The sequence below is a fragment of the Danio aesculapii genome, chromosome 23 (genome assembly GCF_903798145.1).
Source record: "Danio aesculapii chromosome 23, fDanAes4.1, whole genome shotgun sequence".
Classification (NCBI taxonomy): domain Eukaryota; kingdom Metazoa; phylum Chordata; class Actinopteri; order Cypriniformes; family Danionidae; genus Danio; species Danio aesculapii.
The window spans coordinates 41071304-41099145 of NC_079457.1; the positions used below are offsets into that span (position 1 = coordinate 41071304).

Genomic DNA, 27842 nt, shown 5'->3' on the forward strand with positions numbered 1-27842 from the left:
AGTGTGTTTGACAGGGTAATCATTCACATGCGTTTTTATATACAGGCTCAATAAAACTCGCTGATATAATGGACAACAGGGATAAAAAATGTGAGATGTCTTGCACACCGAAAATGTCAGGCTGTAGTTCTGTAATGGACAAATACAAAAGCAAAGAGGATTTCAGAAGGTAAAGAAGTGTGTCAGTCATCTTTGTTATGTAGAATTGTAATACATTTGATTAATTCTAGAGAAATACAATAATCATTTGTTGTTTTGTTTGTGTCACAGCCTCCAGACTGATCCGACAGTAAATACAGAACAGTCAGTCTGTGCTCAAAGTCCTCAGTTGTTCAGGATCAGCTGTAGTAAATCCGGGAAGCCCCCTGACTGTGTGCTGATGATCAGGCCTGATGGTGGGAAGCAGTTCCTCTTCGGAGATGTATTGAGTTTGTTTGGCTGTATTTTGTGTAAATGACAAAGATTTATGTCTGCAGGAGAGACTGAATTGACAGAGGTCAAAGAAAACCCAGACGGGACTTACTCTGTCAAATACTGTCCCACCAATGAAGGTCTGCATTCCTTGATGGTCAAATATGTTGATGACGATTCATTTTACAAGTAAGCATCGTATTTTGTTGTTGTTGTTTTTTTTCTTATTGTTTTTTTTTATTCCTGATGGAAAATACAATAATATTTAACCAAACATTCAAATAAATAATATTAAAATCTATATTTTTACATTTTATTATTTATAATAGTGGCAACTTTGCTTTTTACGTCTACTACAATAATGAAAATTGTTAATAGAGTAATAGTTAAAGTAAACATTAAAAAAAATTCATACTGGATGAGAATGCTGATTATTATTATTATTTTATACTTTCCATTGTGATTTTTTTTTTATGATTTCTTATTATTAATAATGCTATTACCATTCCCTACTAAAAAAAACAGCCTAAACCAGCTTAGGCTGGTTGATTGGTTTTAGCTGGTCAACCAGCCTGGTTTTAGAGGGGTTTTGGCCACTTCCAGGCTGATTTCCAGCCATTTCCAGCCTGGTCTTAGCTGGTCAGGCTGGGAGATGACCAGCTAAAACCAGCTTGACCAGCCTAGCCAGGCTGGGAGCCCAGCCAAAACCAGCTATGTCCAGCTTAAACCAGGCTGGTCAAGCTGGTTTTAGCTGGTCATTTTCCAGCCTGACCAGCTAAGACCAGGCTGGAAATGGCTGGAAACCAGCCTGGAAATGGCCAAAACCCCTCTAAAACCAGGCTGGTCAACCAGCTAAAACCAGCCAACCAGCTTAGGCTGGTTTAAGCTGTTTTTTTCAGTAGGGAAGATATTTTTTACTACAATTATAATATTTCTTTAAAAAACTACAATGAAAAACTTTATAATGGTTATAGTGAAAGCCATATTAAACAAACACACATTATACAATAAAACACATTATTATTATTATTATTATTATTATTATTATTATTATTATTATTATTATTATTATTATTATTATTATTGTTTAGAATAATCAGACGGCTGTTTCATAAAAGTTATTTAGAAAAGCAGGGATTAACGTCAAAAACCTGACTTCAATGAGCCGGACTAAACGTCCACGCTTAAATTGGTTCCATAAAAGCTAGTTGAAGGATTACTAGCTTGAGTTCCGTTAATCTAGATAATAATCTAGATAGCTGTTCATGCACGTAACTGATGTGAAACCCCCGAAGGTCCAGCATAGATGCATCGATTATGTTGTGTGCTACCATGGCAACTACGATGAAAGTAATAGCTCTGAAATTAGACACAGCTGAGTGAGCCGCATTTGTTTTTAGAGTTAAAACATATAATAATTTAAACATAATAATCAAAAACTACGGCTTGCTACAAAGCAAGAGAGGAGGCTGACTGGAAATTGCTAAATTTAAAATATAAGCCATCATTTAGGCCTATTAACGTTAAATTAAATATTTGTCAAAATACATTGAAATTGTGCTTGCGCGTGGGAGAGAAAGAATACGCACTTACTGCCAATTGTTGCTTGCAAGGAAATGTTTTTATGCATTGCAGGCTCACATTTAAACTGTGCTTAACATTCAAACATTCAAAATGTGCTTAACGTCAGCACATTAAGTTTAAAATAATGGCTTCAAAGAAACAAGCACGCACAAGTGGCACTTTTTTAATTTGCTCCTGAAAATGCTGCAAATTGCTGCTGTCCCTTTCACACTTGTGTCTCCCGTGCACTGTAGGAAAATATCTTAATATTAAACTGAGGCTACTGCTCGGCCAGGATCCATCTCCCGATAATTCCACTCAGGGCTTGCAGCTTTTAAGTCATTCTTTAAGAAATGTAAGAAATTCTTTATATCAGTCAGTGCTTTCTTAATATTATTTTCTTTATTAAATTTTTGTAATTCAAATATATTTACAGTAGCTAAGTACACCCACCACAGATCTCTCTTTTAAATTTACATTTTCTACAGAATGCTTAATAATAATATGTTTGTGCATATACATTAGATTATTCAGTACCAAAGCAACATTTTTAACTAATCTAACAAAAAATAAACGCAGATCACAGTCCAAAAATTAGTGCACCCAAATTGATATGTTGGGGGAAAATATTAAATACAATATTAATAAACAGGAAAAAAATCAACAGAAACATAAAAAATATAATTATAATTAAAATGTTGTAGTTTATTTGTTGCGTTTGCATAACTTATTTGAATTTAAATGTATTATCGTTCTATTCTTAAAGATGTTTAGTGTACATATATTTACTATTAAGTGACTATAAAGTTTTAATCATTATTAAGAGGTTAAGTGAACTTAAATGGCATCAATTTATGGCAGGCGAATGTTAACATTACTTTGATTAAGCTTGAACTTAAGACTTAGCCGGAAGATTAACCTGCCCCGGACCAGGCTAGTTTCCCAGCATAAATTGCCAGAGTAACAGAGTTTGAACTATCGTAAATTTTATTTATGAAGCAGAATCCGCCATCAATAAACCTGACTTACCAAAATAAGCCTGGCTTTTTCTCAAAGCTTGGTTTATGGAACATGCTCCTGTTTATTAACGTTTTCTTTGTTTTTACTTTACTATTGTTTTTAAAAAGTTTGTAATGTTTATTTTGAGTATTATTAGTGATGTTAAGTGTTGACAATAATAAAAAAAAATAATTATAGTAATAATATTTAATATATTATTATTAGCTTTCATTGTTTTTTTAATAAATACTATCGGTGAAGTCAAATATAAAGAATGATTAGTATGGCTGGTGTTGTTGTTGTGGCTTAATGTATAACACTTGTCACATGTGATCTACTTGTTTTACAGTCCTGTGAGGTTTCATGTCCTTCCTCGCGCTGATAGTCTTGACAAACATGTGATTAATACAACTGAAGCTTGTAGCAGACAATTAGAGGAACGTGTCAGCGCTCAAACTTTTACAACTGGCTGCAACACAAACGAGGCCTCAGGGACGGAGATGTTGAAAGCTGACGGTAAGACAAGGAATATTTTATCAATACGAAAATCATCTAAAATTGACGTGAATTTAAAAGAAGCATTATTTGTAGTGCTATTGATTTCTACCACAACAGATTATATTGAAGTGTTAAATAATGAGAACACAACCAGTGCAACAACACACACACCTGAGCCCTCAGCGGTCAGAAATGTCACACTGGAGGATTTTCAAAGGTAAGACGGCCATTGTAGTGCAGACCATATGCATTAAAAGAGACCTATTATGGAAAACTAACATGTGTAAGCTGTTTAAACACAGATGTGTGACAGTCTCTTTTAAGGAAAGCCTGTGGCCATTATTGCAACACCTCCAACAGTTTTCCAATAATCAAGTCTTATCTAAATGAATAGGGTTATGCTGAAATCTCAAAAAACTGCTTGTGAAACTCGCAATTAAACAACATATTTCAAATCAGCAACAATCTAGAAGTGAGCTGTCGCTTTACTGTTGTTGCTTAGGCACAAATTACTTAAAACATACCTGTTGTACCCTGCTGCAGCTAAATGCGCATACACAAAGATTGGCACAACACCAATCTCCTTTAAGACTGTTTCAATGTTAGCCAGAGGACACGGTTACAAACACTGGAAGAACAGAGACAGAAGCCACTGTAAAAACTGGAGAATGACACTGGAAAGGCACGATATGTGAGGGGATGTGATGTTATGTCATGTAATGCGACTATCTTATGTGTCTTATGTAACTGTCTCATGTATCTACAGTCTATGTGTGTCTATAGTGTTTGTACATTCTGGTTCAAACATGTAAAGGCCCTAATATACTTAAAGCGAAGTTCTTTTTTGTTCTTCATTTGAGAGGTTGTATACTGTCTTCAAATATTCTGACTGCCAACAGTATCAGCAGTACTAGCTCTGACACTCGGCCTCCAGTGTTTTCAAGTGGCTAACTTTGTATTGTTGTTTGGATATTGTTCTTCTGTGTGAGCCCCGTATAATGAAATATGAATTGGGGAAGGGTGGAAATTGCTGTTGCAATTGAGTTTCAGAACATGACGACGAATCACTACAGACCAATGATAGCTTAAAGATGTTTAGGAGCCAAAACAAATTTTTTTCATAAAGTTTGCATTAGTGTGGTGTGAAATTGCAGAAGTGAACTCAAAACAAACTTTGTTTTGGCTGGATTTTGTTCTAAATTATCTCCTTTCAATTTGTTTTTTGATTTATTGAGGCCAAAATAATCTGCCAGGAGGGTAAGCAAAGTAAACTTGTTTTTTGTTTTGACACAAGATTATTTTGCCTACCACATTGGCAGATTATTTGGCTTGTTTTAAGGGAAAAACTCACTTAATTTTGACATATTATTTCATAAAAAAAATATACAAATATATTTTTTGCTTGTCTAGATTCAAGAATTATTAGATATTTGGACTAGAAACAAGACAGAAAATCTAAGTAAGAAAAGCATTTTTTGCAGTGTATTCCACTACCAACCATTTCTGATGTTTTGGCTGTGTGAGATTATAGCTAGAGTGTTTGGTGATATTGACCTGCTTTGTTGTTTCTGGAGTAGCAGAATATGTGTAATTATCCATCCCTCTTTTGGAAAGTAACAGCTCATCAGCTTTTAAAGGGACACAGACAAACACTGTGTTTTTTATCGATTCGACATGCTGTTGTAAGTGATCTGAAGGGTATTTTGACCTAAAACTTGACAGGCATGTTCGGCAGTCGGGGGATCTTTTGAAAATGGGTATAATATGTCACCTTTAATCAGTCTCCTTCAATATCCTAGTTCATTATTCACTAATTTGTGCTCTGTTTATCTCTTAATTAACTGTGACATGAATTATAGGCACCAGTCATCATCCCCTCACACTTCAAGCGGGTACAGAGGTTTTCAAAACAAGGTATAAATGTGAAGTTTCTTCAAGGTTAATTTCAGTCAGATTAATAATGTTTTGAGTCCTTGAGGCAATTCACACAGTCTTCATTATTTCCCATCAGGTAGAGGGCAGGAATGCAATCCCTCCTGGTGCCATTAATCAAGCAGGGTTTATATCCTGTGATATAGTCCTGCCAGGAGACTTAAGTGAAGGTGAAATTACAGGTGAGCTGTTGCTGGAGATTCACTTGTTCGTTTTAATGATCGCAGCCTCACATCATTATTTTAATGGCATTCACAGGAGAGGTGATCACACCGTCTGGAAAGAAAGCACAGCCTGACATGATTGATAATAAAGATGGGACTGTCGTTATGAAGTTTGATCCTTCAGAAGAGGGTCTTCATCAAATCCTTATTAAATCAGCAGAAAATGATCTACCAGGTTAGATTGCACATGATCTCCCTCAAAAAAATGGATGTGTTTTTTTTTTATTCCGTTTAGTTTAGTTTAGTTTAGTTTAGCTTAGCTTAGCTTAGCTTAGCTTAGCTTAGCTTAGTTTAGTTTAGTTTGGTTTGGTTCGGTTCAGGTAATTTATTTCGGTTCGTTTAGGTCATTTAGTTTAGTTTAGTTCAGCTTTTAACTACATTATCATAACTATCAGCACTGCAAATGTATTGAATGTTTTTACTCTTTCAAATTTTGAAGCTTCATTAAAATATTTGTGATATGTGACACTGGATCACAGGAATATTTTATGAAAAGACAAAAATACATTGTCCAAATAGAATACTAAATAAAGATCATATTCCATCATAAGAACTTAAGTCAAACAACTTTAAAAACGATTTTCTTATTATTTAGATTTATTTTACGCTTAGATCTCATGTTTTCAAATATCTATTTATTTTTGTCAAATACTGCTCTATCAATACCCAACAATACTGTCATGATCACCAGCGATCGCTGGAAAACACTCACAAGTAACTACAAATCCACCATTTCATGGACTACAACTCCATACATGCACTCCGCTCACACACACATGTTCCAGATCCTGACTGATTACACTCGCACAGCTGAAGCTGCTCAAGGACTGATTCATGGACTATAAGTACTGCTGAAACACAAACACTGTTGCTGAGTCTTGTTATCTGTTCTAGTGACATTACAACGCGTTCCCTTTGTCTTGCTCTACCGTGTTTTTGATCCTTGCCTTGTTTATTTGTTTAATCCTGTTTGCTGCATGCCTCTGACCATCTGCCTGCCTATTGACTATGATTCTGGATTGCCTGTATACATCTGTTTGCCCCTGTGTTGACCATTGCTGGCCTAAACTTAAGCTAACTTGCATGTGGATCCGCACCTCTGTTGTCAGTGTCACTTCCCCTGGTTACAGATACATCAGAGGAAAACATATTCATTCTGCTTTTAGATGATGTACTGTATAGATCTCAACTTCCAGAAAGTTTTGTGATCCAGGGTCATATATTTAGTCCATCTGAAGTTTTTGTGAATGCATAATAACAATTTATGATTGTCAAATAACGCATCTCTTCAATATTAAAGCTAAGTCACCTTTATTTATATAGTATGCAGTGTAGACTGAGTCAAAGCCACTTGACAAGAACAACAAAATGTCATCATCCAGTTAAACATCCACCTGCTTTATTACTATGTTAGAAATGTTTCATTATAGAGAATGAAATCATCTGTTTTAAGAATATATTCTCTCTGAATCCTTCAGAACTTCCACTGCAATATTATGCAAATAGTCTTGCTAATCGCAGCCCTTTGGCCTATGGGCGTGGCCTTGTGTGTGGAATTGCAAATGAGACTGCAACATTCACCATCTGTCAGGAGGATTCAGCCTCGAGTGAGCATTTGTTTTGTCGTTCCATAATAACAAACTGAATATTTTTGTACTTTGTATTGTTAGTGCATTGAAGCGATGGTTCACCCAAAAATGAAAATGTACTCACTATTTACTCGCCCCCAGATGGTTTCAAACCTTTGAGTCCTTTCTTTTATTGAACAAAAAAAAGATATATTTTGAAGAAACTGTAGCCATTGACTTCCATAGTCAGAAAAGCAAATACTATGGAAGCCAATAGTTATAGGTTTCCTGCTTTTTTCAAAATATGGTCTATTGTGTTCAGCAGAACAAAGAAACTTTAAAACAAATAAAAGGTGAGTAAATGATGATAGAATTTTCCATTTTGAATGAACTATTCATTTAAATATTGATGTTTTTTTCACTTTCACAAGAGCCTAGAACCATGACAGCCAAGTGGAATGTGTATTGAACTAGTCCTCTTTATTGGCAGTCAAAAACTCAATAACATGTTGTTAAATAAGATGGATATATATTTATACTTCCAGAACCTAAATGCTTCACACCAAGTCATTTATCTTCTATCTGTTCAGGTGAACTGGACATCACAATTGAGGGTCCATCTGAGGCTGATGTGCACTGTTTGGACAATGATGATGGCACTTGTTCGGTGAGTTACCTTCCAACTGAGCCTGGAGATTATGAGATACAAGTTCAACATAATGACGTGCCTATCCCTGGCAGCCCTTTCAAGGCCAAAATTACAGGTAACACTACCAAACCTCAAACTAGTGTACCAGTATATTTCTCTAACATTAAATAATACATGCATAGTTTTATAAACCCAATACAGATGGAAATATGAAAAAGTCAGAGGTCAAACTGGGCAGTGCGGTCGATTTTACTCTGGACATCACCAAAGAAGACATTAGCCAGCTCTCCGCTAGCATTATGTCGCCCACAGGCAATGATGTACCCTGCTTACTGAAAACACAAGCTGACAGCCATCTCGGTGAGCCGTCTATTCATGTACACACAGCTGCTGCTGGTTAAAAATGGATTGATATGCATTAAAGGGCCTATACACTAGCTGCAGCATAACCTAAGTGCTAAGCTAACCCACATCCTTAAGTCACATAGTCTTTCAAAGTATTCTCCATTTGATAGTATAGTTGGCTACCACTATTTGCATGGTCATGGCCATCCTGGTAGGTTTAGCACATTTATTTTAATTCTTTCTGTTTTTATTACATATTTTTTTATTATTTTTTAAATTAAGTTGGTTTGCACTGTAGTACACCAAGATTTGACTACTTACTTTCTTTTTAGTAGTACTGTAACTTATTGTTATTTAGTAGGTCTGGGACAATAAATTCATGCATTGGGAGCCGAGAATTAATTCTGAGTAATTAATTCTCTTAAATCGATTCTGAGCTTAGTTTTTAACCACCAGATGGCGCTGTATGCTTTACAAACAGCGCACTTTGCCACTCCTTACACACACCACTTGAACATAATAGAATTATTAAAGTTAATGATTTAATAAAATGTTTAAGTTTAAGTAAATTACAAGTGTCAACCTTTACATTAATTGAGTGGAATAAAGTACATTTATCCACTTACAGTACATGACTAAAGGCACAAGCACTCTTCTTCATGCTCACCTAGAATGTACAAAAATGTAGCTTGGAGTGCCATCTACTGTTGAAAACTAAGCTCAGAATCAATTCCAGAAAAAATCACGATGCATTCCAAAAATCAAAGGATTAAATACATGAATCGCAAAACCATTGATTTATCCTCACAACACTTTTATTTAGTGTTAAATGGTTGTAGCGGTGTTAGATGGCTTCACAGCAGGCACAGGACGTCAACATGATGTCAGATTGACATTGTACCCCAACGTCGTGGGACATTGCTTTGTGTTTGGAAATAAAAATTGGGTTGACGTCAGACAAATGTTGCTTCTGGTTGCTTTATAACGCAACCTAAAAACAATAAAGTATCAACGTTTAAGGATGTCACAGCTTGACATTGTGTGGACGTTACCAGTATGACGTCTATCAGACGTTGGATTTTGGTTGCCATGCCTGACAAATAAATTTCAGTATTTGACATTAATATGACATTGGTTTGACATCAATAGCCGCATTTCCACTATCGGGCCAGTGCGAGCCAGGGCTTTAATCGGGCCAGGCCGGGCCAATAGCCCGGGAGGTTGAGAAATGAGGCCGAAATCATGTCGCGTTTCCACTGTCGGGCTAGTTGCTCGCAGCGCGTCATGCAAACACCGCCCCCAGAACGTCCCCCGAATCAAACGTCACACAACCCGCCCACTTCAGCGGGAACAAAAAACTCTAATTATAACCACAAACACAACCTGGCATCACTACGAGAGCAGGAAGATGGAGAACACCGAAGCGATTGCTTTTTTACTGTTTGTGGTCTGTTGGTGTAAGGCCAGACAGCGATCCCCGGATAAGGACATTCAAGTTCGGCGGCATTTACTTCGAACACAGATTTTGGCTGCAAGGCGCAAAAGAGCAGCCGAGCGACGAGAACGGCGATAGCAAAACAAATGTAAGGGAAGAAAGCATCTTGTCTCCTCTTTACCTGACAGGAAAACTCCGCCTTTGTACGTAACCCCACCCCGAAGCCCCAGTTGGCCCTCCTTGGCCCAAGGTATTCGGCGGGCCGAAAAAGGCAGGACGCTGGCCCCAAGGAAGCCCCGCTTTGGCCCGATTACGCCCCGGAAGTGATAGTGGAAACGCGACTGGCCTTGGCTCGCCCTGGCTCGCTCGCTTTAGGCGCGATAGTGGAAACGCGGCTAATGTCATTTAACATCGTTTTGAACGTCAAAATAATGTATGTCAATTTGTTGTGGTTTGTATTTACCATCTGTACATCGGTATCAACTGATACCCAACCCTATGTAACAGTGTCCATAAACACTGACAATGGGAACGTCAGCACCAGGCAGATTCATAGTTGTCCAGTGACTGCACATTTTCTCACCAGATCTTATGAGCGTTAAAAATCTTTTGTCCACAGCACCACAGTCAGACTTTATTAGAGATGCTCTTTGTTTGTTATTCAGGTGTCTCCTTCATCCCCAGAGAGGCTGGTGAGCATCTGGTCAGCATTATGAAGGATGGGGAGCATGTGAGCAACAGTCCCATCTCTCTTTCCATCAGTCAGGCAGAGATTGGAGATGCCAGTAAGGTGAAGGCCTTCGGTCCAGGCTTACACACCGGGCACACCTTCTGCAAGTCTGAATTTGTGGTGGACACTTGGGATGCAGGTATTATGCAAATTAGCTGATTCATGCTGTATGTTGAAGCAATTCAATATAATTTCTCTCGTGGCTCATCCTTGTGGTTGATGAGCGCAATTGCCTGTTACCAGTGTACTAAATCTGTTTGCGTGCATTTGTTGACTATCCTGACAGAACTGGATTAGCTGGCTAGCCAGATAACATTCAGTTTCGCTTACTCTAGTCTTGGTTTTTAAGTATCACGAAGGCAGCTTGATTTTAATCACTCTTTGTTGCCATGGTATTATGGAGCAGAACTGATCATGGCTCCTAAAACCCAGAGTACAAACTAAACTGAAACTTAACTTAGCTGGCGAGCTAATCTTGTTTTCCAGTGTTATACTACACTATGTTCATCAAATATCATCACATGGCAGCCGTTTTCCTCTTTCAACTCACGCCATCAAGTGTTATCCCTGTGTTTGATCAATCTCACACTTTTTTTTTTTTCACTTCCTCTGACAAAATCCTCTTGGGTTTCTTTGGTGGGTGTGCCATAGTGTTGGTGTTGGTTCTATATAAGATTCGATAGATTATATTAGATTGTCTCACAATTAGCTTTTGACTAACTTCACTTAAGCTATGAAAACAACACGCTCGTGGGTATTTCTATATATGTTTATCTTTCTGCTGGCAGGGGATGTGCAAGTGGGATTTCAGGCAACAGTAAGCAGATTGGTTGCCACAGTTTCAGTTAAAGGTGCCTTGAAAATGTTGATGTTAGTAATTGTGTGTTAGTTTTAAGGATATCTATAAGCTTGTATGGACAAAATTTGCATTTAGAACATAAAAACATCCAAATATTTGTCACTTTCGCCTTTGGATCTCATACTTTGGTTTCTCATCAAATCTTCTGACCAGTCAAATGCTTTCTAGTATCTGACATGCCCTGCTCTCTCTTCATGTTTCAGTTGAGATTACGTCAGCGTCGATTTAAAAAATGCACATTTCAAAGCATTTCACGAGACCTTTAAAAGTTATTCTACCACTCTAGAGACTAGGTTAAAAACTTACAAATTGCTGCTTTAGGAGATAGGTCATAAGTTATTATGCTTCAAATTTCATATGCAGGCTAAATATATACATTTATTGTTTCCTTCTCTATGTTTTTGCAAAAAATTATGGATCTTGCAGGATATGGTGGGTTAACAGTTGTAATTGAAGGTCCCAGTAAAGTAGACGTCCACACAGAAGAGCTGGAGAATGATGGAACCTGCAATATATCATACTGCCCAATCAAGCCTGGCAGCTATAAAATCTCCATCAAATTCTCAGATGAGCACATTCCAGGTTTGTACAGCTGCCCTTTATAATAACAATAAACTAAGTATTTACATTTTTGTTTGGTATTTTTATTCAATGAGGATGTATTTAATTATAGATTTATAATGTTACCTAAAATGTGTTTATTTATAGTGTTACATAAAAATGTCAATTCTAAATTATATAAATTGACACAAAGTAACACCAAAGACTGTAGTAATCAAACCGAAAATAATCAAACAGCTTAATCTATTTTTTGTTAAATGTTAAATTTAAGGGTTAAGGGTTTTGTTTATACTGTAATGCTGCTTAATGGCTGTCACTTTTGCCAGGGAGTCCGTTTACAGCTGTGGTGAAAGACCAGAGGCTTATGAGAGAGAGCATCACATACAACCAGAAAGCAGCTCCTACTGCCAGCATTGGGAGTGAATGCAGTTTAGCCTTCAAAATCCCAGGTAAGATGAATAACACATTATAGAAATCCAGACACTACACCTCTCTCTATCTCCTCGAGGACTTTATGACAACATTAACACACATACCTTTCTATTCTTTACAGATGTTGATCCTGAGACTCTGTCCGCTCATGTATATGAACCATCAGGAACTCCAGGAGAGGGTGTTATCCTTCCTAGTACAGGCCGTGATACCTATGTAGTGAGCTTTCTAGCTAAAGAGATGGGAGTTTATAATGTGAGCATACAGAACAAAGGCCAGACGATTACCGGCTGCCCACTTCAATACACCGTCGGCCCGCTGGGGCGAGGAGGATCTGAGAAGGTGCAGGTTTGGGGACAAAACCTTCAGACGGCTCTGGCAACTGTTCCAGGTGTCCCGCTATTATTTCTGTCTTCCTGCTTTTTGTTAGTTTTATATTGTGACAGCTGGGTAATACAGTTGTGCGTCATATGTAAAGTATGTACTGATGTCATTTTCACAGCTGACTTTAATATTTGGTCACGTGAGGCTGGAGCAGGGGCTCTGTCTATTTCCGTAGAGGGTCCTGGAGAGATTGAGCTCCACTTTGATGAGCAGATGGACGGGTCTTGCATCGTGACCTATACTGCACAACAGCCTGGTGGGTAATAGGCTATATGCACAGCTAGTTTTCTCAGCCAATGATGAAATTCCGGTGAATTGTTTATGTGACTATTTTCAATATTTTAAGGTTTATTTTACAGCATCGATGCTGTAATGTAATTCAAATATAATCAGTTAAGTAGACTTAAGCTTTCATTTAGTTGTTAAAGCATAAAAAGAAACGAAAAACTGTTTAAACGCAGGCGCCGTCATTAGCAGCAGACTAGTGCAGAAACTCCATTGAAAATACTGGGGTAAAATTTATTTTCATATTTTAAAGAGATGGCGCAGAAAAATATAATTTAATGCAGTGCTTCTTGTTTGGTCTGATACCCACTTTATATCGTATCTCAGCCTGGCAGTGAAGACTGCTGTTTTTAAAGATTTTGTATGGGATGACAATTCACCGGAAGCCCTGGGGCTGGCCGACTGAGACTAAAACTCTGTGTGCATATACCCCATTGACTGATATGCATTAAACTGGGAACTGTGAACGGGTCAAGTCTGGGTATAAGCTGTGCGCAAAGAAAATGAAAAGAAATTTTTAGATTTCTGTGACGGTGACAACAAAACTGCAGTTTGTAGTTTCTTGTACTTTTATTAGAAGGAAGTTTAACAAAAGCAGAACCAAAAAAGCTATTTGTACAGTGCTCAGGATAATTGAGCACACCCCATTTTGAAAATGAATATTTGTATCCATTTCTCAGTGAATATAGGCAATGTATTTAGGTGCATGTGAACAAAACACATTTATTAAACAGATATATTTATTAAAATAATATATAATCACCAAACATATTTAAAAATTAAAAAGATAATACAATTAAATTCAAGTAAAATATTGCAAAAATAAAGTACAACCTACAAAATTTCAACTAAATTCTTCATTTGTTTGCTTCTTGATTTTTCTTGTTTTTGAAATTTGTATTTAATATTTTTCTATAACATATACATTTTGGGTGTACTAGTTTTTGGACCATTATTGTAAGTTATTTTATTAGATAAGCTCCAGATTTGGCTTCAGTACTGACTAATCTGATGTATATGCCCAAATATAATATTGTCAAGCTTCCTATAAAAAATATGAATTTAAAAGATAGATTTATGAGGAGTGTACTGATATATGCTGAGCACTGTATATAGTTAAACATCTAAATATTTCAATAATTGACTAATCTCTCTCTCTCTCTCTCTCTCTCTCTCTCTCTCTCTCTCTCTCTCTCTCTCTCTCTCGCTCTCTCTTTCTCTTTACACAAGCACACACTTTTAACTCTTTAACTTGCACTCAAAGATCTTTTTGACCAATTTCTTCTGTAAGCAAATTTAAAGTTTTTGTTTTAATGATAACCTATGGACAAAAGGTCAAGTTAGAAAGTCTGTTAAAGGGTCTGTTAATTTATTTGTGTGATATTATGTATTTGTATAAAATATGCTAAATATTAAATACAGTATATTCAATTATTTGGTCATATGTTCAAATATTTGTTTACTAATTTATTATATATTAAAAAGGCGGCAACACCAAAGCTACCCAAAAATACCAGTTTATTAAGTTAAAAAGGCTAACACAAAGCTTTGTTTAGACCAGGGGTGCCCAAAATTTTTCATGTAATGGGCCAAAAACCGAACATCATTGAACCTCAGTTTATCATCTCATCCGAAAGACGGCGCTCACTGTGCAGTATAGAGTCCCCCTCATTACACTGGGGCGTTAGGACCCACACAAACCGCAGGTTGAGCGCCCCCTGCTGGCCTCTCTAACACCACTTCCGGCAGCAACCTAGCTTTCCCATGTGGTCTCCCATCCAGGTACTGGCCGGACCAAGTCAGAGTTGCAAAGAGCTAGCTGCTGGCAAATAATCAAACATAACACATGCATATTGATTAATAATAATATTTTATTTACATATATTTATTTAATAATAATTATTTAATAATAAATATTTACCAAATCTGTTCTCCCACAGGTGACTATGAGGTTTCAGTCATGTTTAATGAGGATCATGTTTCCCAAAGCCCATTTCTTGTGTCTGTCATTACCGCCACAGACACTCCTGTCTCTGGTATGAATTATCAGTCTATTAACATTTTTGGGGGGATATTGAAGCGTATACTTTCTTTCTCAGGCTATAATTCTTCTTGTCCACCGGCAGATCAAACTCAGCTGTGTAACAGTCATGAAGAAGCCTCTCTGTCAGGACCTCAGATCAACACAACATCTGACAGCAGTGCTGAGCCAGTTTTGCTGTCTGACGCTAGTAAAGTCTTCTGCCACGGCCCAGGCCTGAGTAAGGGCTTTCTGGGATGCAAAAACACTTTTTATGTGGACTGCAGTAAAGCTGGTGAGTGCGCCGTGACATTAGCGGGAATGTTACTGTAAGTAACTCGTTTCACTGAAGTAATGCTTAAGAAATGTCTGTGTTTTGTGTTGTAGGACGAAACCTTCTGTTCGTGGGCATGCATGGCCCTACAGTTCCCTGTGAGCGGGTGTCCATCATTCACATGGGCCAGTGTCAGTACAGGATTAACTATGCTGTGAAGGAAAGAGGAAAATATGTCTTAGCAGTGAAGTGGGGAGATGAGCACATTCCTGGATCGCCATTTTACATTAGCATTGTGTGAAGTTCATTCACATCTGTGTGTGTGTGTGTGTGTGTATACACTATTATTAAAAAAAGTGATTTTGAAAGGTCTCTTATGCAATTAGCAGTAATTTTGTGAAAATATTATTACAATTTAAAGGGCACCTATGATGAAAATCAACTTTTGTAAGCTGTTGGGACAGAACTGCATGTGTGTATAGTGTGTCCACTGTCATGTTGGAGTGATGTAAACCCAACAACTCTCTCTTTTTACATTTTTTTTGATGTTAAAATAGGACCCAAATCCCAGTAATTTTGCGGCACCACAACGTGACGTGGGAGTGCAGTTTTCCTCGCCCACTAAATTGATTGGCAGGCGCCATTTTTCTATAATAACATGCATACACATGTCCACAGAACATCTTTTTGTAAATAAATTGAGATTAAAATATTTGTGAGAACTCTCTGTGATTTTTATGAGTTTAAAACATTTTTAAAACAGAGCATGATTGTAATACAGTAAAATCGCAATATAATTCTTAATTCCGCATGGTGTCAGTAAACGCTAGAGTGTGTGTGTGTGAACTGCAATCGGCATTTGTGTGAGACTAATCATTTCAGAAAGGCTTGAATAAACTCCACCATAAATACATGAAATAAACTTGGTATTTTTGACTAATGAGCTGTATAGGGTATATGCTGAAATATGCTAAAGGACTTTTAATTTGTCAGTAACCTGGGTTAAGCGCTTCCGGTGAACTGTATGCCATTGCAAAATCGGCACGTTTAAGGTCTGTTTTCTTTAAAAATCAGCAATCTCCACTGGCTGTGTGATATCCGATATAAAGTGGGTCTAAGATTGTACAAGAAACAATCCATTAAATTAAAATTTTCCCCGCCGTGTCTTTAAAATATGAACATTTATTTTACCCCAGTATATTCAATGGAGCTTCTGCGCTAGCCTGCTGATTCTGACGGGCGCGTGTGAGTAAACAGCTTTTGGTCTCGTTTTACGCTTGAGCAACTAAATGAATGCCAAAGTCCATTTAACTGATTGTATTTTAATTACATTACAACATCGATGCTGTAAAAGGAACCGTATAAAATGGAAAATAGTCACATAAACTGGATGTTTATCAGTATAGGAAGAAACACTAGCTCCGCATTTCAGCTTCATCAGAGTCTATCTTCGTCACTGTGCTATTTATCTGATGTAACGCATGTCGAGAAGCAGACACCCATGTGGGAATAGTGGGCGGGGAGAAGCAGCTCATTTGCATTTAAAGCCACAGGATGCAAAAACAGCTACAGTATACTCACACCAAAATGGGCAAACCTTACAGACACATTCCGGAGACACCAAAGGCTTATTTTACATCTTGTAAAAAGGGTAAAATAGGTGCCCTTTAAAGTAACTGTTAGCTATTTGGATGTTTTTAAAATGCATTTATTCCTCTGATGCTAAGCTTAATTTTCATTTTTTAGTGTCACATGATCATTTAAAAGTCAATCTAATTTGTTGAATTGATGCTCCAAAATATTTCTTCCCATGGTTAATGTTAAAAGTTGTGCTGATTTAATATTTTGGTAGAAATGGTTATTTTTTATTGAAAGAACAGAAGAAATGCACTGATCTAATAAAAGAAATCATGTATCCTTGCTGAATAAATATATTACTTGTTTCCATCCTTTTGAATAGTATTGTACATTTTATATTCTCCAAACTATTGTCTATCTTTAAAATAAAAATTAACCTCTTCAGTTTTATTTTTTTAAATGATATTTTTAATGAGACCCCATTGTACTCCATTTGTATATAGCCAAAACAGACATGTTTTTTTTTATAAAACAATAACCACAGAGATTACTAAATCTTTTAATTGAAAACAAAATTTCAAGCATATTTTACAATATGGCCGTATTGTATTTCTGTGCATTATAGTATATATATTTAAAAATTAAAAATTTTTAGCAATTGTTTCTCTATTTTTGTGATAAAGTCTAAATATATTATGCCTTTACATGAATATCATATTTTATAAATATGTAAGCAACATAATGCATAACATAAACATAAATGTGACAAGTAAAAATGTGAGTTGTCTTAATATATTTGAGCCTTTATATGGATTTAATGTTTATAAATATGTAAGTAACATAATGAGGAATAAATGCAAGTAAACTGATGTTGAATGTAGTATCTGTTGGAAATAGGCCTACGTGTGATGTATAAAACTTAGGGTAGGCATAAGGTATGGATTTTCGTTTTATTAAAAAGTATATTTATTAAAATGTTGACTTTAATAATATGTAATTCCGTATTTTAGTTCATTTTATTCTGAGTAACAGGATTATCGTATTTTCCATCTGATTGATTTCTTGAGATCACGTGATCGCCTCCGTTTTCTCTGCATGGCACGTCAGTGTTTATTGGGGTGAGCAGACATGCTGACATGGACTTTTATTAAGTTAAACAGATATACAGAATGAGGATGAAGAGCAAACGGGACTTTTCAGGATCTGTCCTTTGAGACGGCTCGATTACAGCTGACCTCAATGAGTGACGTCAATGTCGGATTAACTTTATGAAGTAAGTTCACTGCTCTCAAACTGTTCCCAATCTGTTTGAGTCATTGGGGAGTTGTTATTATTTTAATGATTTCTACTCGTAACCCCAATTCAAAGCTTTAGTCGTCCGATAATGAGATGCTGTAATTTTACATACATTTTCAGAATAAATAAAATAATTATTTACGCATTTTATAAGCAGTCATACTGTAGTGAAGGCATAATATGATGGTAAATTGAGTATTTTAAGCACACTGTGAGTTATCTAGGTTATAAGTATTGATTAGACACAAACAGATGCTGGCCGTCCGCCCCCTCCCCCATTCTTACCGCTTTTATTGCACTTCATTTTGAGGTATTTTTAAGTTTTCTTCAGTCATTTGTAATGTCTGCCGTCGTGTTACTTATTTTGCAGGTTGTTTGCTATATGAAAGCAGCAGGAATGGATCAGGATATGGTGAATATGTTTGCCATTGCTGCAGGGACTCTTGCTATTCCTCTGCTTCTCTTCATGGCCTCCTTTATGCTGTGGCCATCATCACTCATCAAAGTCTATTACTGGTAAATACCATTTTTAAACACCATATACATGCTTATATTACTTCATATCAGATTATTATATATATGATTCTACAGTTAAAGCCTATCCTGAAAAAACTGGATATAAATGTAAATAAGTTATGATGTGAACTGAATAAAAAGTACATAAAAATGTTTAAAAAGATTAAAATTATTTAAAACCATTAAATCATTAATATTATTTTTCTTACTGGAGAAAAATAAAAAGTACTCCTTATAAACTTACATTGAAGCCAAAAAAACTAAACAAAAAACATTAAAATCTAGTTCAACTCACAAAATAATAGTGTAATAATTAAAATACAAATAAATACAAAAAGTGCATATTTGCAGTGCAGACAAAATAACATTGATAAAAAAATTGTACTTTAACATACTTTAACTTTAAAATAAAAACAACATACAATATTTTAAAATATTATCATAATTTCACTAACAAAAATGTTTTATTTCATAATATGTGTATATTTCATGTTAACTAATATCTTTAACTAATATTAAGAAATAAAATGTGCGTGCGTGCGTGCGTGCGTGCGTGCGTGCGTGCGTGCGTGTGTGTGTGTGTATTAGGGCTGTGCGATTTGGGGAAAATATCTAATTGAAATTTTTTTTACAGATATTGCGATTTTGATTTTAATTTTGTAAGTCAAGCTTCAGCTCAATAATCTGTATCATAGCTTATTACTGCTATAATGCAGTGAGTGTTAGTCCAAAAAAAGCAACTGAAAAGATATTAACTAACTACAACATTTATTCAAATTTGTTTAAAAATATTCAGAAATTAACAACTTGTTTTTCTCTAAAGCAAACGTTAGTGAGTTATGGCGTTAGTTATCTCCTGGTGCCTTCGTGATGTTCTTTCATACGGTGTAACAGCCGCAATAACCGCAAACAACTCTGAAATTGTACTTTGCTGTTGCTTGCTACTAGATTGAGCGTTACTGGCAATACCGCATGTGGTGCTTTTTTAGGTACTGGTCTGGTTGTTGTATTTCATTGTGCTGTGGCAACAATTCTGCGACAGCTCTTACAGATGACCTGTTTTTGTTCGGTGTCTGTGACTTTGAAACCAAAATAATCCCTTATTACCGATGTCCTGTTTTTCTTTGATATTAATTAGTGTATGAGTGCTTCTGAAGCGGCAGATGCCATCATCCCACTCATCCACACTTTCCTGTTTGGGTTTTTTATTTAATTGTGGGCGTTCCTCATAGTTTCGTTGAGCAATTCTGATTGGGCAGAATGAAAATGTGCTCACTCTATTGGCTGTCACTCACACACACCAGTCACGCATTTGCTGTGGGTGGGGAAATGAATTATTACATATATATATATATATATATATATATATATATATATATATATATATATATATATATCATATTGCAGCCCCTTGCCATTAGCTAATTGCAACATTGCAGATACGATTCGATTTTGATTAGTTGCACAGCCCTTATATATAAATCACAATTCTAGTCAAAAAATAACTGTGTATATTCATAATAATATAATTTGTATTACATTTTGAAATTAATGAAAAAATACACATTAATATAATTGGTATCAGTATTTTGGACTGTAATGTACACAATATATTGTATAATTAACATAAACACAATTTTTATTAGTGCATATGTTTATTTTGTCTAAAATAAATGCTGTATAATATTTTATATGTTTACACTACATAAAGGGGTTCCTCTATGCATTCTTTTCTCTCTCTCTCTCTCTCTCTCTCTCTCTCTCTCTCTCTCTCTCTCTCTCTCTCTCTCTCTCTCTCTCTCTCTCTCTCTCTCTCTCTCTATTTCCAAAGGTTTTGCAGTAATGCACATCAGACTGAGTGCACATTTGAGTCTTATGTATTTTTGTGGCGTTTGCACAGGTACTGGCGGAGAACTCTGGGTCTGCAGGTGCGTTATGCAGACTGTGCTGGTTATCGCTTCTGTTACTCACACAGAGGGAAACCAGGCCTCAGACCCTCTATACTGATGCTGCACGACTTCTCTGCTCATAAAGACACGTGGCTGCCCATGCTGAAGGTACAGAATTATTGCACTGACTGGGCGTAAGCTAGAAAATGAAAATAACATGTAAAGTTGAAGTCAGAATTATTAGCCCTCCTGAATTATTATATTTCTTTCCCCAATTTCTGTTTAACGGAGAGAAGATTTTTTTCAACACATTTCTAAACATATTAGTTTTAATAACCAATTTCTAATATCTGATTTCTTTTATATTTGCCATGATGACACTACATAACATTTTACTAGATATTTTTTAAGCTTAAAGTGACATTTAACTAGCTTAACTAGCTGAAATAAAACAAATAAGACTTTCTCCAGAAGAAAAATATAGCAAATACTGTGACAAAGTCCTTGCTCTGTTAATCATCATTTGGGACAATTTTGAAAAATAATAACAATGATTTTGACTTCACCTGTATATTTTCTTTACAAGCATTTTGTGTCTTCGTCGTAAACAGTACCTTCCCAAACATCTGCATCTGCTGTGTGTCGACATGCCAGGACATGAGGGCACAACGCGTACCAACACAGACGACTATTCAATCCAGGGTCAGGTCAAAAGAATACGTCAGGTAATGGCTGGATGTTTGATACATAAAGCATAATATATATTATTGTTTTAAATGCCACATCCTTAAGTTGTACATATTACTAAAAGAGATAGTTTGTCCAAAAAATGAAAAATCTGTCATCATTTACTCACCCTTGACTTGTTGCAAAAACACAAAAGAAGATGCTTTGAAGTAAGCTGGAAATCCGTAACCACTGACATCCATGGTATTTGTTTTTCCTATTGTGGAAGTCAATGTTTACAGATTTCTGGCTTTCTTCAGTATATATTCTTTTGTGTTTAACAGAACCAAAAAAAAAAAAAAACCCAAAGCAAACAAACTTAAACTGGTTTGCAGCAAGTCAGAGGTGAGTAAATGATGACAGAATTTTATATGAATTTAGACTACATTTCCCACTCTATAACAATCATATAGTTTTATTTGTTTGTGTTTTTAATATAAGCTTAATTTGTACTTGAGTGGTGGGCGGTACGGTGGCGCAGTGGGTAGCGCTGTCGTCTCACAGCAAGAGCTTCGCTTGTTTGAGCCTTGGCTGGGTCAGTTGGCATTTCTGTGTGGAGTTTGCACGTTCTCCCCGTGTTGGTGTGGGTTTCCTCTGGGTGATTTGGTTTCCCCCACAAGTCCAAAGACATGTGCTTTAGGTGAATTGGTTAAGCTAAATTGTCTGTAGTGTATGTGGGTGAATGCGTGTGTATGGGTGTTTCCCAGTGATGGGTTGCAGGTGGAAGGACATCCGCTGCATAAAACATATGCTGGATAAGTTGGTGGTTTATTCTGCTGTGGCGACACCTGATTACTGAAGGGACTAAGCCGAAAAGAAATTGAATGAATGAATTTGTACTTCACGTTTCATGTTATTGCAGGTTTATGGGAAGAAAAAACACATACGATATTAAACTGTACGTTCCAAAATTCATTAACAGGGATGAAAATGAATAAAATAAAATAAAATGTATACCTTAATAAAAATATACATTTTATCCGGGAAGCATGTATTACATTAATAAAAAAGAACAGAAATTTAAATATTACTTATTTTTATTATTGAAAATTGCATTTCAAATAAAAGCTGCTCTCTTTCACAAATTTCACACGGAAATGAATGCGGCACGATCTTTTTTAGAATTGATACTGAAATGTTTCTTGATCACCAATCAAGCTTATTAGAACGATTGACACTAAAGAAAGTTCAGTCTTGCTATCTCAGCGTGTTTTAACAGATTTTAAAAGATCAAAATTGAAACTTGAAAAATTGGAATTTTTAGTTTGTAATATTTTGCCTCACTGTTACTGTATTTTTGTTCGTATAATAAATTGTTTAGCACAAGAAGTGATGTTTTGTAAACAAATTTGGGGAGGAGCGTGCGTAGAAGTTTCAGTATCAAATACGTCATTGACAATTATTCTACATTTACATTTACATTTACATTTAGTCATTTAGCAGACGCTTTTATCCAAAGCGACTTACAAATGAGGACAAGGAAGCAATTTACACAACTATAAGAGCAGCAGTGAACAAGCGCTATAGACAAGTTTCAGGTGTGTAAAAGTCTAAGAGGCAAAACATTAGTAATTTTTTTTTTTTTTTTTTTTTTTTTTTTTTTTTTTTTGAGAAAGAGAGAGAGAGAGGGCACAGTTAGTGGTATAGCCAGAGAGGCAGTTGCAGATTAGGAAGGAAAGTGGAGACTAAACAGTTGCGTTTTTAGTCGTTTCTTGAAGACAGCAAGTGACTCTGCTGTTCTGATGTAGTTAGGGAGTTCATTCCACCAACTGGGCAGATTAAATGTGAGAGTTCGGGAAAGTGATTTCTTCCCTCTTTGGGATGGAACAACGAGGCGACGTTCATTCACAGAACGCAAGTTTCTGGAGGGCACATATATCTGCAGAAGTGAGAGCAGATACGAAGGAGCACAGCTAGAGGTCACTTTGTAAGCAAACATCAGAGCTTTGAATTTGATGCGGGCAGCAACTGGCAGCCAGTGCAAACGGGTGAGTAGCGGAGTGACATGTGCTCTTTTGGGTTCATCAAAGACCACTCGTGCTGCTGCGTTCTGAAGCAGCTGAAGAGGTTTGATAGAACTAGCTGGTAGCCCGGCTAGCAGAGAGTTGCAATAGTCCAGTTTGGAGAGGACAAAAGCTTGAACAATGAGTTGAGCTGTATGTTCAGATAGGAAGGGTCGGACCTTTCTGATGTTGTAGAGTGCGAATCTGCAAGATCGAGCAGTTCTAGAAATGTGGTCAGAGAAGTTCAGTTGGTCATCAATCGTAACTCCAAGGCTTTTTACCATTTTGGATGCAGTGAATTTCTACAAAGCCTACTTCTTAGACTTCTCATCGTTGATTAAAATGGTTTCATCAACAACAACAAAAGTCTAACTTATTTAAACTTCATATTGTCCTCATTTGTAAATACTCCTGACTCTTACACCATTCAGTTTGTAGAGACCATTAGACTGAACAGAAAGCCGTTTCACCTTGTGGGCACATCAATGGGTGGCACTGTGGCAGGAGTGTATGCAGCCTGTCACCCCTCTGATCTCTGTGGTTTAACTCTCATCTGTCCTGCCGGTCAGTCCGTACATTTATGCATGGATACATTTGTACAGATTACACTCCTACATGCTCACATTTCTTTTTTCCCCCTGAAGGTCTGAAGAACCAAAACGAAAGTAAGTTTGACTGTCAGATGCATGATGTGGAGCACAGCCACTACACACTCGATATTCCACTTATTCCCTCCACTCCTGAGGAGATGGAGGAGATGCTGAAGCTCTGCTCGCACGTGCGCTTCAGAGTCCCTCAACAGGTTAGTCTAACGCAGGGTTAAATGGATGGATCAGGCAAATGTAACAAAAATTGGCTGCTAATGTACTTACTATCCGGACATTAAAGATGTAGGTGACTTTTCTTTTTCTGTAGATCATTAAGATTTTTAGATTTAAAAATTACCTCTTTTGGATGAGATGTTTTCTGAGATCTATTGTGAAAAGTTTCGACTTGAAAAAAGTCCATTTCATGCTAAAATTTAGAACTAGAGAGGCAGTCAATTAGACTCTTGTAATTGAATAACTTTGTTAAAATGAAACCTATATACTATAGTACTGTTTTTTCCTAAATGTGTGTATATTTTATTCTAACATTATTTTTTTAAACTCCAAAACACAAAAGAGTTCTGAGTATTTCTAACTTGAGTGGCCATAAGTCAAATTGATCAGATTCATTACAGCGTCTGCTATTTTTACCTTTGAATATTCGTCCTTCTGTTGTTGCTTTTACAAAAACACAACTTTCTGAGCTTAGCATAGACATGACTTTAATCTCGAGGACAGTTTAATAACTTGTACACCGTTATAGAATATACAAAAAAGATCATATTTTTAGGGTAATGACTTTATAAAATTATGATGACATTTAAAGCTTAATTCTAAAATCTCAGTAGAAGCTTTAAATATGAATATGACGTGTTTGGTACAGTCTTATATGAATGGTCAGAATGTATTTGTGTTTATGCTTGGTGAACAGTGTTGAACAGCGTTGAAGCGATGACTTTCTGAGCCAATCACAGTCTTATCTGTTGAGCACATGAACACAACGGCCAATCAGAGTCGTTTTAGAATTCAGTAGAGCTCGAATGTTTGTGGGTAATGGACGTTTTAAAATTTCAGTATCTATTGTATTTTACGTTGCACGTAAAAAATACAATAAAAACATGTCAAACATTGGCTTTAATATAGAGATTATATGTATATATATTTAAATAATAAAAATAAGTACTATTTTGATGAAGAATACAGTACATGCGTCCTCTCTCTGCTTCCTCACAGATCATGTTTTTATAATGTTGATCATATTGTGCTAATGGTGTAAATATTGTTTATTTTGGTTCAAAAATCTCAACATATCATCGTATCATATTTTTTTCACTCTAAAAGTGTCAATAGCCATTGACTTGTATTTTATTAATCACCAAGGACCATGGTTTCAGCTAAAAGTTTTCATTAATAAAAAGTCACCTAAATCTTGGATGAGGGTTTTCCAAGTAGCACAAGTTCCTGAATTACCATCTATGTTGATCCTGGAACAACATTTCAATCAGCCAATCAGAGTTAAGGGATACATTTAACGTTTAGGCTTACGATTAGGTTTACGCACTTCTAATTGCCCTGTGATTTGGGGAATAATTTACAATTATGCTTGGGTTTAGTGGTAGGGAATTGGTAGGGATTACATTTTGGAACAAAAATTATGTTCCAGGATCAACACGTTAATCCAGGATCGCATTTTGACGTGCATAGCTGTATTAAAGAATGGCCACAACACAATAATTATGATCATGACACAGAGAAACAATATAGTTTGAAACACTTTCAGGCAGATTTTAAAGCAGATAAAACAACACAAAACTACAGCACTCACTAATAAACAGTGTTGTATATTCTGCTGGTGTTGACTCATACTGTATCTGAGTGTGAAAAACTTTTCTTGGTGTGGTTTAAGATTATAGATTTAAAACAGCGTCACACACAAAATGATATGTTTACCTTTGATTATAGATTCTCCAAGGCCTGGTGGATGTACGAATACCGCACAATGACTTTTATCACAAGGGTCAGTATGAACACAAGCCTGCCTACTTAAGTTACATATCCTACTGAAGATTATAACAAAATGTCTTTAACCGTTGTTGTTTTAATGAAAATGTTTTGCTTAATTGCACTCTTCTTAAATTGTTCTCTCTAAACCATTACAGTGTTCATGGAAATTATGAGTGAAAACTCTAAATATGCTTTGCATGAGCATCTACAGCAAATAACTACCCCTGTACAAGTCATCTGGGGCAAGCAGGACCAGGTATGTGTAAACATGCATGCTGTAAACATAGAAAACCACACATGTGGGTCAAAGATGAGACTTTTTTTTGGTGAATGCATCAAAATAAATGTACAAAAGTGATTTTAATATATGTAGAAAACATTAAATACAAGGAAACCGCATTTAATTTAATGTTAAAAAATGATTGGTGAAATAATGTTCTATTCCCATTCAGCATTAAATATTTGGACATCAACACAATTCTAACATTTTTGGCTCTATACACCAACACAATGGATTTGAATGAAACAAACAAGATGTGCTTTTACTGCAGACTGAGAGCTTTAATTTGAGGGCATTTACATCCAAATCAGGTGAACGGTGTAGGAATTAAAACTGTTTACATATGTGCCTCCCACTTGTTAAGGGACCAATAATAATGGGTCAGAATAATCATAAATCAAACTTTCACTTTTTAATACTTGGTTGCAAATCCTTTTCAGTCAAATACAGCCTGAAGTCTGGAACGCATAGACATCAACAGATGCTGGGTTTCATTCCTGGCGATGCTCTGCCTGTAAATATATGATTTATGTAATCAAACCTACATACTTATTTTGGCCAGTATTTAAATTAAACTATAGAAATTAATGAGTAATCAAATGAAATTAAATTGTATTAATGGCAAATGAATGAAACCTAAAGGTCTGAACAATAGCAGCAAAGTATAAATAATTTAAAATGACAGCAGATTGATTTTTTAAAGCTGCACCATGATATTTTGCCTTTATTATATCATCAAATGATTATTGTTCTAAATATACCTGACAAGTTTTTTTTTTGAGTCAAGTCAAATTGAGGTTTATTGTCATTCCGCTACATATATGCAGACATTCAGTGGAATTTCGTGAAATGTTGTGTCTTTCAGGACCACGGTGCTAAATAAAAAGCTAATAAATTTAAACACAACACTGGATGTCAGAGATATTTTAACCCTATACATAACTAAGATACCGGAGCTGTAATCTAACTATACATATACTATAAATACTTAAACTATACACATAACCTAAGACGGACTATACAAGTACTTTTGACAGAACAATGTTGTGCAAGATATTGTTAAAAAGAGGTTCTTAAGTTTGAAGGTGGAGTTTAAGTAAAGTGTTCGGTGCATATGGAGAGTGAGCGTTTCTACAGGTGGTTTGTCAAGCCCACTCACCTGTGTGAAGCACACTTCAGAAAAGCACAATGCTTTTTTTTCTGGAGATATGGAGTGATTGTACAAAAGTGTCTGGTGCAAATATATAATATATAAACTATTTAAATATGTAAACTATGACGTAATTGAATGACATTATAGTTGTATATTCTAATTCACTGTGTAATTCACATTCTAAATTTCACTATGCACATTTTTTTATGGTACATATGTTTTTTTGCAGTTTTATTTATTTATAACACACCTGATATTCCCATCTGCCCGTCAGGTGGTGGATGTGTCTGGGGCAGCAGTGATCGCAGAGGCTTTTCCAGGCTGTCGTGTTGATCTGCTGGAAAATTGCGGTCATTCAGTTGTGATGGAGCGACCACGACAAACAGCCAAACTCATTTTCGATTTCATCATCTCTCAGCAGGGCATAGAGAGCGTCAGCGTGAAGAAGAAATCTTGAGATCTGCCGTCACACGCATACTGCATAATACTTTTTCCAGAAGTATGTAATAAACTAAGAAAGAATACTAATATTCATACAAGGATTCGGCAGTATGTCCACCTTCAAAGTCTTTAGATCCATTTAAAACAATGTATTTATAGAATAAGTACATCTAAAACTCCTGAATCACTACAGTAAGCCT

General features: G+C 36.0%; 2 protein-coding genes across 2 annotated transcripts in view; both read left to right on the plus strand.

Annotated features, from left to right (window-relative positions):
* The window catches only part of flnb (filamin B, beta (actin binding protein 278)), a 42896-nt gene extending 25938 nt beyond the window's left edge, over positions 1-16958 (plus strand). The window contains exons 25-43 of the mRNA XM_056448999.1: positions 46-169; positions 271-395; positions 477-600; positions 3323-3489; positions 3589-3688; positions 5331-5385; positions 5483-5585; positions 5662-5802; positions 7106-7234; positions 7786-7959; positions 8046-8204; positions 10290-10493; positions 11640-11795; positions 12101-12223; positions 12328-12597; positions 12709-12846; positions 14816-14911; positions 15002-15190; positions 15283-16958. Coding sequence (XP_056304974.1) covers positions 46-169; positions 271-395; positions 477-600; positions 3323-3489; positions 3589-3688; positions 5331-5385; positions 5483-5585; positions 5662-5802; positions 7106-7234; positions 7786-7959; positions 8046-8204; positions 10290-10493; positions 11640-11795; positions 12101-12223; positions 12328-12597; positions 12709-12846; positions 14816-14911; positions 15002-15190; positions 15283-15470 — 2765 coding nt within the window. The 3' untranslated portion in view covers positions 15471-16958. The remainder of the gene's footprint in view (positions 1-45; positions 170-270; positions 396-476; positions 601-3322; positions 3490-3588; positions 3689-5330; positions 5386-5482; positions 5586-5661; positions 5803-7105; positions 7235-7785; positions 7960-8045; positions 8205-10289; positions 10494-11639; positions 11796-12100; positions 12224-12327; positions 12598-12708; positions 12847-14815; positions 14912-15001; positions 15191-15282) is intronic.
* Positions 16959-17681: 723 nt separating this feature from the next.
* Positions 17682-27783, plus strand: abhd6b (abhydrolase domain containing 6, acylglycerol lipase b). Its single transcript, XM_056449000.1, has 9 exons — positions 17682-18020; positions 18414-18559; positions 20460-20616; positions 21060-21173; positions 23609-23741; positions 23822-23979; positions 25727-25781; positions 25924-26024; positions 27476-27783. Exons 2-9 carry the CDS (start codon positions 18426-18428, stop codon positions 27656-27658), a joined length of 1035 nt encoding a protein of 344 aa, XP_056304975.1. The 5' UTR covers positions 17682-18020; positions 18414-18425; the 3' UTR covers positions 27659-27783.
* Positions 27784-27842: the final 59 nt, after the last annotated feature.